Source organism: Leucoraja erinacea, chromosome 33 (genome assembly GCF_028641065.1).
Source record: "Leucoraja erinacea ecotype New England chromosome 33, Leri_hhj_1, whole genome shotgun sequence".
In the NCBI taxonomy this organism is placed as follows: domain Eukaryota; kingdom Metazoa; phylum Chordata; class Chondrichthyes; order Rajiformes; family Rajidae; genus Leucoraja; species Leucoraja erinaceus.
The window spans coordinates 8,431,162-8,444,793 of NC_073409.1; the positions used below are offsets into that span (position 1 = coordinate 8,431,162).

The following is a 13,632-nucleotide window of genomic DNA, read 5'->3' on the forward strand; positions in this document are numbered from 1 at the left end:
TAGATACTTTAAAAGAATTAAAAAAAAAAAAAAGAAATATTAACTGAGTGGTCTGTTTTATAGTGGATGACAGCATTCGCATGTCGTGTGGATATTTGAGGAATTTAGAGTTCTAATGGCCCAGGGAAAGAAACTGTTCTTGAGTCTGTTTGTCCGGCTTTTGACGCACCCGTACCGCCTCCCGGAGGGCAGGAGGTTGAACAGGAACTGTCCAGGATGTGAAGGGTCTTCGATTATTTTCCTGGCTGTACAGAGGCACCGAGAGCTGGAGATGTCTTCCAGAAAAGACAGAGGGCAGCCGATGATTTTCTGGGCGGTTTTGATCACTCTCTATAGTGCTGTCTTGCCTGCTGCTGAGCAGCCAGCACACCACACCGTGATACAATATCCCAATATATAACAACATTTAAAAAACATTTGGACATATGGATGGGTAGGAAAGTTTTAGAGGGATATGGGACAAATGCAGGCAGGTGGGTCAACTGTAGATAGGGCATTTTGGTTGGCATGGCAAGTTGAGCCAAAGGCCTTGTTTCTGTGCTGTATGATGCTATGACTCTATGACTTGGTAAAGGCATCCGAGATGAGTGTCCTTGTCAAAGGAGGGAGAATGAGGAAGGCACAAAGGAGGGGGTGGCTTTCCTTTAGAAATGTGAAGGATCTAGTTGTAACTTGGTAAATCCATTCACTGTTCACATTCCTGCCATTAGAACATATAATGGCTTGTTATTTTGTTCCCTCACGCTGTTCATCCTGTCCAGTAGAATATTTTATCGTCAGATAATTGTATCAATTATATCTGTCATTGCAAGCTCAAATACTGTTTTAAGCAATTCTGTGCACCAAAATATCCTTAGTGATTAGTGATTAACCAAGGATCAGACATAACAAATGTTATCTTACCTAGCCTCTTATCTTATTGTTATCTGGTCTGAAGAAGGGTCTTGACCTGAAATGTCAAGACTGTCCAGACTGTGACTATTGTTGCTTGAGTTTGACTTGATTGTACCTATGTATAGTATTATTTGATATGACTGGATAGCATGTAAAATAAAGCTTTTTAAGTGTACCTCTGTACACGTGACAATTATAATAAACCTAACGTCTCATTTCTCACAAATAATGAAACCATTGTAACACATTGAGAATGGTAATTCTATTTTGAGTGAGGGGGGTTCAGTTTTGAGACTGATAATTCTCTATTGTGGATGATAACAATGGGATCTGCACTGAGGGCAAATGTTCTGTTCTGAGGATAATCTGTTTTATGTTGTAAGCCTGCCCTGACCAGGATCCAGATCTCCAAATATGGAACCCTGGACATAACAAGGAACATCATGCCCACATTGGACGTAATCGGAAACTGCTTCTATCATCTTCAGCGACAGTCAATTCTATTCATATCTTTGATGGAGGTACATCTTGACTATTGTTATTTAAGAGGCTTGAAGCAAATGTAGTTTCTTTTCACAGGAAGAAAGATAAAGACTCAATTAACCTTGGTCAATAAAAATGTAACCTGGTTCTATATTTCTACTTTATTTTGTCACCATGTCACCAATATAATTCTGCAATCGAGCATTGGTTTATATGAAACAATAAAATCATTGCTCCAGCAGAATGTAGTTATATTGGTAATTTGATAGTCAAACGAAAGTTAGATTGAGTAAACTGATCCTATTTGTTGAAAATTTATGCAATTGGATTCGCTGAAGCCGTAATGTGAAAATAGTTTTTTTAAAAGATAACGGAAATTGAGCAAGTTATTTGGCCCTTTCACAGAGAATACCTTATTTGGATGTATAGAGGGACAGGTAGAACAAGAGTAGAGAACATGAATTAAAACTAGCAAATGTTGAAAACGCTCAGCAGATCAGGTAGGATCAATGGGGAAAAAAGTCAACGTTTCTGTTCGAAGATTCTTGGGTCACGGTGGCGCAGCGGCAGAGTTGCTGCCTTACAGCGAATGCTGCGTCGGAGACCCGGGTTCGATCCTGACTATGGGTGCTGTCTGTACGGAGTTTGTACGTTCTCCCCGTGACCTGCACAGATTTTCTCAGAGATCTTCGGTTTCCTCTCGCGCTCCAAAGACGTACAGGTTTGTAGGTTAATTGGCTTAGTAAATGTAAAAATCGTCCTTAGTGGGTGGAGGATAGTGTTAATGTGCGGGGATCGCTGGTCGACATGGACCCGGTGGGCCGAAGGGCCTGTTTCCATGCTGTATCTCTAAACTAAAGAAGCAGGATAGTGAGAAAAACAAATTGGTTTGAAGTTACAGAGAAGGTTGGGGTGAGAAGGGGAATCGGAAGGGCAGAGAGAATAACTGTGATAGGGTGAGGTCAGGTAGCAAGGAAAAATTAGACAAGGAGTTGGAATATCTCGGCGGGTCAGGCAGCATCTCTGGAGAAAAAGGATGGGTGACATTTCGGGGGTCGGGACCCTTCTTCGGAAGCGTCTGAAACTTCGCCCATCCATTTTCTTCAGAGCTGCTGCCTGATCTGCTGCGTTACTCCAGAACCTTGTGTCTATCTTTGGTATAAACCAGTACCTGCAGTTCCTTGTTCCTGCAAGGAAATATTGATGAATTGGTGCCAGCAGACAAAGAGTGAGAATTCAAGAAAACTTTACAAAACTCTGAATGGTCAGACCTGCCCAGCAGACCAGGCTGAGCTAATGAAGAAAGGGCCATTGGGTGTGTACATCACTGAAGGATAATGTACAGCAGAAATGGCCAGTCCTAATATGGCCAGAGGAAGGATATAACCAGAAATTGTATCTTCCATTGCTGAGTCCCAAAGGCTGCAGGTTTCCCTGACGGAAGATGAGGAGTTACTGCTCAAGCTTACGTTGGGATTGTTGCAACAGTGCAGGAGGCTTCGGATAGACAGGTCAGGCAGGGAGCGGAATTCAGCGTATCTTCAAGGTGCCCGTGCAGTCTGAACACGTGTTTCACAAAATCCAATAAAACCTACAGCACATCCTAAAAAATTCAAATGTGTACTGGTGGCATTAACCACAAGGCTGCATACTACGAACTGCAAAGTGAGCAAAAGTCTGGGGGGTCGCTGTTTCAGCTAGCATGAAAATAGCCTCATCCATTGCTGTAAATGTCTTAATGCTGTAAGAACCAGTATATATACATGCAAGGTGGGCTCCTCTTTTGTTTTGTGACGGTCTATAAAATTATCTTTTTCTTAAAATCTTCTTAAGGCAAACTAGTCATTTCAGACAGTGGCAAAGATCCTATTGTTCTTCGGACACGAAATATCCTGATTGAAGATGGCGGGGAGTTTCATGTGGGAAGTGAAGATTGCCCCTTTCAAAGAGATGTCACCATCATTTTGTATGGAAGGTAAATAGAATTCAAGATTAATGTTGCAGAATTAATTGCCCTTGAACATATGTTTGATGTTGAGCAGGGGAGGGAATGTCGTGCACACTGCGCCATTTTATATCTACTTAATGATCAAACAGCTGAACCTAACTCCTAAAAATGCTCCACAGTTCTGTAGGGTTGACTTTGTCAAGAGTCAAGAATGTTTTAATGTCATATGTCCCAGATAGAAAAGTGAAATCATTACTTTGCAGCAGCACAACAGAATATGTAAACATAGCACACTGTAAACAATATAATAAATGAGGGGAAAAAAGTTCAGTGTGTGTATATCCATGCACACACACACAAGCATACGTACACATAAAACAACAAACCAACAATAATAGCGCAATAATAGTCTATGTAGTTCGGAGCTTATTTGAGGCTGAAGTGTTTAATAGCCTGTGTTTAATAAATGTTAGATTTAGCTCTTAAAGGAATCAAGGGATATTGGGAATGAGGTACTGGTTTTAGATGATCAGCCATGATCATATTAAATGGCAGTGCTGGCTCGAAGGGCCGAATGGCCTACTCCAGCACCTATTTTTCTTTTTTTTTTCTTCTAATGGCTGGAGAGAAGAAGCTATTCTTGAACCTGGACGTTACAGTCAATCAGTCTCACTTCTATACTCTGACTCATCACCATCTGTAATTCAGCCAACAACGGGTGTGTTGTTGGCGAACTTGAGGATGGAATACGAGGAATTGAGAACTATCTCAAGTAGGCGCTACTCATTTGAATATCATAGCTCTCAGTTTTGATTTCTGTTGACTTGCTCGTGTATGCACACAGCACCCACGAGAATAGATTATGCAATGAAGCAATTAGCACTGTGAACCAGGAGAAATAGGCTTTGTCCACCCTGGTCACAGGCAACGTGGTCCACTTTGCAATTGCAAAAGCTGGCAAGTTTCTGCTGAGGCATTGGCATACGAGTCCTGGCAGCGTAAATCTTTTGTGTACTATTTCCAGTTTAGTAGTCATTCCTCTTGCAGGATGACTAAAACTGAACACAATACATCCAATGTGGCCTCACCAATGTCTTGTGCATTTGCAACATGACGTATAACCCATCTTCTACATTCATTGTCCTTACTGATGAAGGCCAGCATGTGAAAACCTGCTTCACCACCCTTTCAGGGGAATATGCACATACTCCTTAGGCCCCTCTATTCCACATCTCTCCCCAGTACCTGTGAAAGTCTTTCCCTGGTTTGACTTTGCAAATTGTATACTTATGTGTGGCTTCCAGATGTATTTTGCTACCGTAATGATCTCACGCAGTGCTCCCCCAAAGGCTGAAGATATCTCATGTTCTATTTCACACCGAGGTTCATGTCACAGTTTTGTTTTTAATTTGGTTTGGAGATTCCGGTCCAAACCAATGCAAAAACAGTCCAGCAAGACCATGCCGTGCAGCGATTACCCCTTCCACTAGCACTATCCTATACCCTGGGGACAATTTACAATTTTGCCAAAGCCATTTAACCAGTACACCGGAGCACCCGGAGAAAACCCACACGGTCACAGGGAGAACAAACAAACTCCGTACAGACAGCACCCGTAGTCGGGATCCTGGGTCACCGGCGTTGTAAAGCAGCCACTCTACCGCTGCACCACAGTGCTGCCCTGTGGCACCGAGTGCAGGGAATTGCACTCTGAGAAATCTGAGTGGGTATAACGTCCTCTTGAGAGGGCGCCACACCTTTTTAGCAGCCTGGTCAGCCCTGTGCCTCTGTCCCACTGCTGTTCATGATGTGTTTAACGGAAATGGAGGAAGTGATTTGTACAGACAACTTGAAATCAGTAACTGATCCTTCATGTCCTGGCTATCAGATCTGCACAGAAACTAGATAACCCTCAGTGAGGTGTTCATCAACTGACATCCCAAGCCTTTCTGCCATCTACAACACATAAGGCAGGAGTTTGATGAAATATTTTGCACTTGCCTGATCTATGCAACACCAAACGCAGTTAGGTTGTTCAACAGCATCCAGGGCACGATAACCTGCTTGATCGATACCCCATTCACCATCTTAGACATTCATTCCATCTACCAATAACTCACCTTGGCTTTAATGTGTACAAAATGCACTCCCTGCATATTAATTAGGAGTAGTTATAGGCCACTTGTTCTTCAAGCCTGCTTCACCATTCAATACAAAGTATTTGCAATCTCAAATTTATTTTCCAATACAACCACAGTAACCTTGAAGTAGAAACTATCTACTTCTGTCTGAAAAATATTCAAATTGTCTGCATTCACTGCTCATTAGGGAAGGGAGTTCCAAAGACCTGAGATGCTGATAGAAAAAAAAAAAAAACTTTTTTTTTTTGCCATTTCTGCCTTAAATGGATGACAGATTATTAAACAGTGATTCTGGTTCAAGATTCTCCCCCACTCTCCAAGTTACTCACCTTGGCTACTGTGACAACATCTCAAACCTGTTCGTCACACAGGAACACCTAGTGCTACAGGGTTATATAACATCTGACTTGGATCGCCTTTCATCCATCGTAACTTTATCTAAATCCATGACCTTTATTCCCAAGAACACTGTGGGAGCACTTTCATCAGAAGGACCGCAGCAGTACAAGAAGGTGCTAACCTCCAGCATATTCAAAAGTGAATGAACGATGAATGATATTTTATTGTCACAGTGATATTCTTGGTTTTACATACCCAAGGTATGCAAAGAGTCACCACATAACGGGCACTGGCAAAGTTACACAGTGTTCCATTTTACATAAATCATTTTTAGCACATTCCATTTGTGGTCCCTCTTAGTTCTTGGTGGTTCCCCCGTGCCGGGTCCTCCTTTGTCTCCCTCTCGGGAGAATAAGCTGCCAGCTTTGCCATATCCCGAAAGATAAATAAATAAAATTAAATACCACAGGTGAGGACACTATCTGCTGGTGAGCACATCGTGGCTGTGAAGGTTTAAAAGAAGCTGCAGTTGAATTGCTGATCTCCAAAATTAGAGCATGGTATCAAATTATACATGCTGATTCATGACACATTTTGCATGTTCTGGATTCATTCAGCAGTTATCCACAAATGTTTTTGCTAAAACTAGAGTGACTCACTCCACAAAGGCCTACCATTGACTCCATTCTGAAACGCTCAGCACATATGTAGCTAGTAACACTGACCAATAAAGATCCCTATCTCCTGCTCATAAAGCCTGTCCCATATGGGCAATGAAAATGTAAACAATGCTTTATCAGCTGCTGGTTTAATTCCTGACATGTTTAATTTGTGTTAAAACACTGAATAGTATTGGGAATACTCAACCGATCGGGCAGCACCTGAGAAGGGAGGAGAAAGAAACCATTTCAGTTCAATGACTTCATCAACTGATCAATGACTTCATCAACCCGAATCATTGTCTGGGTTTTTTCGTTAGGATTTTTTTCCATATTTTCAGCATCTGTGGTTTAAAAAAAATAATTATTTACTGTTTTGTTTGTAGATCTGATGAAGAAACGGAAAATATTCATAGCTACTTTGGGCTGAAGTATATTGGTGTTAGTCGAGGAGGGACACTGGAGATTCATGGAGCTCATAAACTGTCCTGGACATTTTTGAACAGTACCCTGCATCCTGGTGGGATGAGAGAAGGCGGCTATTATTTTGAAAGGAGCTGGGGACATCGAGGCATCATTGTTCATGTCATTAATCAGCTTGGAGATGTGATCCATTCAGACAGGTATGATTTCACAGAGGCGGAGTAGACTTGGAGTCATACAGTATGGAAACAGGCCCTTTGGCCCAAATTGCCCACACCGGCCAACATGTCCCAGCTACGCTTGTCCCACCTGCCCGCGTTTGATCCATATCCCTCCAAACCTGTCTTGTCAATGTACCTGTCTAACCGTTTCTTAAATGTTGGGATAGTCCCAGTCTCAACTATGGCAACTTGTTCCATACACCCACCACCCTTTGTGTGAAAAAGTTACCCCTCGGATTCCTATTAAATCTTTTCTCCTTCACCTTAAACCTATGTCCTCTGTTCCTCGATTCACCTACTCTAGGCAAGAGACTTTGTGTATCAACCCGATCTATTCCTATAGATTATTGATTTTATACATGATTTTATACTTGAATGGTCCAGTTCTACTCCTATCACTTATGACCTTATTTAAATTGGAGCATTGAACTTTTTATCCCTGCTTCTCTGCTGCTCTGATACACAGGTTGGATCTGCGCCTGTTAGTTTTATTGTTCAGTGTGCTTCTGTTTCCATTCCATGAACAAGGGTACTGAGTGCATGTTTCTTATCTGCTCTCAATATGATTGATGGATTTAATATACAAATGTCCAATTATGGTTTTTTTTTTAAAAATAAAACAGATTTGATACGTATAAAAGCACAGATGAAAGTAAGAGACTTGCTGAGTACTTGGACAGAGTTAAAAAAGGCCTGATAATATCGGTGGCTGTGAATGACGAAGGATCGACAAAGCTGGATGAGTTTGCCAGGAATGCGTTGTCAAAGCTGGGCAGCAAGTATTTCAGACGCCTGGGGTTCAGGTACAACTTTTGAAATATTACATTTTTATTTTGTTGTTAAAGGAAAACCTGAAATATAAAACAACAATGATACCTTAGATAACTTCAGTGCCTCTCTTCACTTGCAAGCAATTTCTTAGTCACTAAACATTCAGATTGTAGGCCAGTAATCAGCCCCATTTTTCAGATGTCGGAACATTACTGCTGCCATTATGCACAATTTCATTCTGATAAGATGTATACAACAGCAATCATTGATAGGCACTGAAAGTGAACCCATTTAAGTTACTGAGTTTTGTTCATCCATAAAAGCCATAAAATCTCTGGCCACAAATATGATATGGTTGTTTGACTCAAATATAACAGCAACAAAATCAGCCACCTCTGCCAACTCCACCTTCAACACATCTCTCAATATCTTGATGTGGTATCTAAACGCTTTGCATCACTCCATGAATTCTACATTTCTCTGTATTAATTTTGTGCTATGTTTCTGTTAACTTGCAAACATTATCTCGCTACATTACCTCTGTCTGTTCTTTTAGCGCTTTCACAGTTATGCTCTCCTGTTTATGCAGTTTATGTCAATTTAATTTTCCTTCCAGATCCAGATGTGAATTTGTAGCAATCTATTAAATTTGAGTCACTTATACAATTCAATGGATCTATGAATAAGAATCTCCATTAATATTCTCACTGCATTTCTGACCATACTCCTACAGAACATGTCTCCCCGACTCACGCAACGGTTACGTTCCATGAACCCTTGCATAAGTCAGATTTTACCCAAGTCGGAATCACCATCCCCATCCCCTGCCCTAAATAACTCACTGAGAGTATTAACTGTCCCAGTGGCTTCTGGCTGTATCCAGGGCACTTTCTGCAGTACACATCCTTCTGGGTAAGCACCACCGCCATTGCCGGCTTGTGTTCCGTCTCACCGTTGGGGCACTTTCTGTGGGGCATGGTATTCTGGGTAAACACTGCTGCCATTGTCGGCTTGTTTCCAATGTCAAATTGAGTGGTCATACATTATTATGGAATTACAAGCTGCCTTGATTGCACCAGGGACTGAATACAGAATTGTTTACGCAAGTGTGAGTTTACGCAAGTCCACAATAAGTCGGGCAATGTCTGTACTATAAAAATAAGTGTAGGAGCAGACCATACTCCCTTTCAACTCTGCTCTGCCATGAGCCAAGATCGGGGCAGAACTGCTACCTGTCTGTTTTCCTATCTGATTTCCTCTTGATTTCCCACCTCAATTTCACAGATAGATGCTACTTCAATATTATATTACTGTAAAATTATACTAATCCCATTTTATTCCTCCTATATTTTCATCAAATCTCCTCACATTCCACCACATACCCATACAGAAGGGTAATGGACAGTGGTCAACTGAAGAAGGGTCACAACCCCGAGCTGTGGGTTACTAACTGAGCTACTGCTCCATCTGGACTTTCCTGTCTTTGCCCCAGAAGGTCCCACTATTACATTATTACTTTATTGCTCTCTATTTATATTTCTTGCAAGGTAACTCACATACTCAATGTTCTTTTTTTCTTTTTTTTTAATCCATTCATCCTTTGATGTTTTATAAAATTTTCCAAACTTTTCGTTTCACTGGTTTCTTTTAATGAGATTATTTTTTTTAGTTGCCTGTGGGCATAACACTTTCCCCATGGAATTTTAATTTTATTTTGCATCGTTGATGACGATTTTCAGCGATTACTTCAAATACATACCTTTATACAGAGAGTGGTGGATGTGTGGAACATACCAGTGGAAACAGTTGCCATAGTGGTGTTTATGAGGCACATGAATATGCAGGGATTGGATGGTTATGGATCCAGTACAGGCAGTGGACATCAATTTGGTATCCGGTTCGAAACTGCCCTGTGCAGTAGAGTTCTATGTAATATCATTGCTACTCTCCCTTTTTTTCTGTTCTTTTGGTAATGTCTTAACACCTAGAATATCCCCACCATTAGTTTCCTATAGCTATGTGTCTATAAAGATAATTAATTCAAATGTTATTAGAGTCATATAGTCATACAGCATGGAAACAGACCCTTTGGCCCAACGTCGATGCCGACCAATTTGCCCCATCTACGCTAGTCCAATCTGCCTGAAATTTGGCCCATATCCTTCTAAAGCTTTACTATCCAAGTACCTGTCCAAATATCTTTTTAATGTAGTTATTGTACACATACACCCATATAGTACACATTTATGTTTTAGAATTCAAAATGTATTTCCCTTGAACCTTACCCTCATGCCTCTCCTGGCTTGTAATTGTAGCCCTATCTATAAACTGGGTTTTCCATTTCTCAGTGCACAGGCTCCATGTTGTAAAGGTGGAAACCTCCTCATTTCCCCATTTCAGAGTCAGTGCTGCACGAAATAAGATCCCAATCATCCACATTATTCCTTGAGCCACACATTTAATTATCTTGCCCATTTCTCCATATTCCAGTTTGCAAGTCAGCTCCCAATCCAGTGATTTTTTTTTTAACGTTCTGTTTTCTTATTTGGTATTGAACGCCTTAACTCTTTCACCCATACCTCATTTATTTGATATAAATGTGCTCAAAGTTCTTCCTCCCCAAAGAGGTCAGCAGTTAGCCAACATTAGAACAGAAACACGTCCCTTCATCAGCAATTTGTGTTAGACTTGATAGTTATTTCTGTTTCTCTGCCTGTAGTGACTGCCAGACCTGCTGAATGTTTCCTGCAGTTTCTGTCTTTATTTCAGATTTTCAGCAATGGCAGCTTTCTTTATTTTGATTCTCAGGCAGGCAACACAACCTTCAGGAGTCCGATCATGGCTGCACACAACCATATCCAGTCTCTGCCTTTCTTATTGTCTACAATTGCATAAAGGTTTTTATTCTCCCAATTGAATGAACAACCCAAGGTTGCTGGGGCCAATTTGCTGTTGTTGCCGGCATCAATCTTCCCCTCAAGTGAGAACAGTCTGAAGAATGACCCCAATTCAAAAGATCATCGATCCATTTCACTCCACAGCCTGACTCGGAGCTCCTCCACCAGTTTGTTTCTTGCTCAAAATTACAAAATATTTTCCAGACATATCAATGAATAGAAGGAAAGCTTGGGATCGATTATTATATTTTGATATAATAGAACACAATATGTAACCATGATATGTTGCGCCTAGAATATTTTGCCCCCAGCGTTTGTTTCCTACAACTTTATCTATAATGACATTTAATTCAACCCCATTTAGAGTCATAGAGCCATACAGCATGGAAACAGTCCCTTTGGCCCAACTTGCCAATGCTAACCCAAGTTTCCCATCTATGCTAGTCCAACCTGCCCACGTTTGACCCATATCCATCTAAATCTTTCCTATCCATGTCCCTATCCAAATGCGTTGTTGATGTGTTGAGCATATACAATAAACCCAAATAATTTAAAAGACCTCTGTTCGTTCACCCCTCAGCTTTCTTTGCTCGAGAAACAAATGACATAGCTTGTCATCATTCATTATGCATATACCTCAGTGTTTCTGGTATTATAATTGTGAATCTTTTCTGCCTCTACATCATTTTTATATTACAATGACCAGAATTGTGTAGAGCATTCCAGCTAAGTTTGGATAAGAGTTTGATACGAACTAACTTTATTTCTTACAAACCACAAAGTGCTAAAGGAAATCTACCGATCAGACAGCTTCTATCAGATGCTGCCTAACCCGCTGTGTTCTTCCAATGCCTCGTGTTTTGCTCAAGACTCCTGCATCTGTAGTTACTTATGCCTTGACATTATTTGTTAATCCGTTATGATATTATTAAAGGTCTTCTGAAAATCCAACTAAACTAGGTGAACTACATTATCATTCTCTACTTTCCCTGTTACCTTTAGTTCAGTTCAGAGATACAGCGCGGAAACATGCTCTTCGGTCCACCGAGTCCGCGCCGACCTGTACATCACTGTACATCGCCGTACATAAACACTATCCTACACACACTGGGGACAATTTTACATTGATACCAAGTCAATTAACCTACAAATCTGTATGTCTTTGGAGTGTGGGAGGAAACCGAAGATCTCGGAGAAAACCCACGCAGCCTACGGGGAGAATGTATAAATTCCATTCAGACAGCACCCATAGTCGGGATTGAACCCGGATCGCTGATGCTGTAAGGCATCAATTCTACTGCTGCACCAATATGCCACCCATTGTACCAATGACATGCACCTTTTATACAAAATACAATTAAGTCCATCAAAAAAGATTTCCCCTTTATAAATTTATACTGTCTGTTTTTTATCATTTTCTTTTCCTAGATATTTTTCTATTTCCCCCCCCCCTCCCCCTCCCCCCATCTTAGTAGGAATTTCAATGTTTTTCTTGCTATTAATACTGAAGCAGTTGCTCCATAGCTCACTGCCCACAGTACTGCTAACATATAGGTACCATATGAGATACCACAACACTGTCTAGCTCTTCACCTTTTTCTAATAAATTATTAAAAATATAGTAATGCTGTTGAAATCTCTTTTTGAGATGGTATTAAATGCATGGATACAATCTATCAAGATGGAAATTTTATTCTGAGCATGATTGGTTAAGGATTTTTTTTTAAGTACACTTATCTCCTTGCTTATCTCAACTTCCAATGTCATGTCAACTTTCTCAGTCTTGCTACTAAATAATGTGTATACTACTGCCTTAGTTGAATATGGTTTATTGTCTTGTCTAGTCCTTCGTGACCCTATTCTGAGCTTTCCTTCTATTCATTGATATGTCTGGAAAATACTTTATAATTTTGGGCTAGAAACACAAACTGCTGGAGGAACTCTATGGGCCAGGCAGCATCTGCGGAGAGAAATAGATAGATGATGATTTGATGGGATCCCTACTTCAGTGTAATAGCATTGATAAGGAAGAAACAATGAATGAAGTGATTGAATTTTCAGAAGACATTTAGTCTTAGACTCGTACAACACGAAAATGGCCCCTTCAGCCCAACTTGACCGTGTCGACCAAGATCCCCTATTTGCACAGGTCCCACCTCCCCATGTTTGGCCCATATCCCTATTGTTCTAGCATCTGTCTGAACTACCTCCTCTGGAACCCAACAATTATCTATAGACTGTTCTATGGTATCCTAGTTTCACATCCTACACATTCGGGGCAATTTACAGAAACCAACTAACTTACAAACCTTTTGAAAGTGGAATGGAGTATCCGGAGAAAAACTACATGGTCACAGGGAGAACGTACATACTCAATATAGACAGCAGCCACAGTCAGGATTGAACCTGGGTCCCTGGAGCTGTAACGCTGCAATTCTACCTATGTGCCACTGTGCTGTATATCTCTATTATGGCATTAAACAAAATGTACAAATTGGAGTGAAGTGCACAGTGACACTTCAGATCAGCTTGATAAGAAGATGCAACATGTGTTAATGACAAAACCTCCATAATCACATCATCGGGGAAGTAATGTGGTTTATTGTGACACAGACTCTGGGCTGGTAATTTAATAATTTAATTCACTAGTTTTTGTCGTGGGAGTGGATTAGATGGAGAAGAGATGCTCAAGGCTTGAAATAAAACTGCAAGAGAGAGATAAATCTCACCAAATACCTGTCAATTAATGGGAATCATCAGATTTTCATTTACTGCCTCACTGGTTTAAACGTTTAAAAAATGGGTCAAATTTTAATATAGTTCAGGTACTTTGTACTTGCTGTGTTCAGATATTAT

The 13,632-nt window shown here is 40.7% G+C and overlaps 1 protein-coding gene across 2 annotated transcripts in view; it reads left to right on the plus strand.

Moving 5' to 3' along the window:
* Nucleotides 1-13,632, plus strand: part of cemip (cell migration inducing hyaluronidase 1) — a 118,407-nt gene that overhangs the window by 50,847 nt on the left and 53,928 nt on the right. For both annotated transcript variants that reach the window (XM_055661201.1, XM_055661200.1), the window contains exons 3-6: nt 1,278-1,415; nt 3,211-3,352; nt 6,851-7,087; nt 7,732-7,911. In XM_055661201.1, coding sequence (XP_055517176.1) covers nt 1,278-1,415; nt 3,211-3,352; nt 6,851-7,087; nt 7,732-7,911 — 697 coding nt within the window. The remainder of the gene's footprint in view (nt 1-1,277; nt 1,416-3,210; nt 3,353-6,850; nt 7,088-7,731; nt 7,912-13,632) is intronic.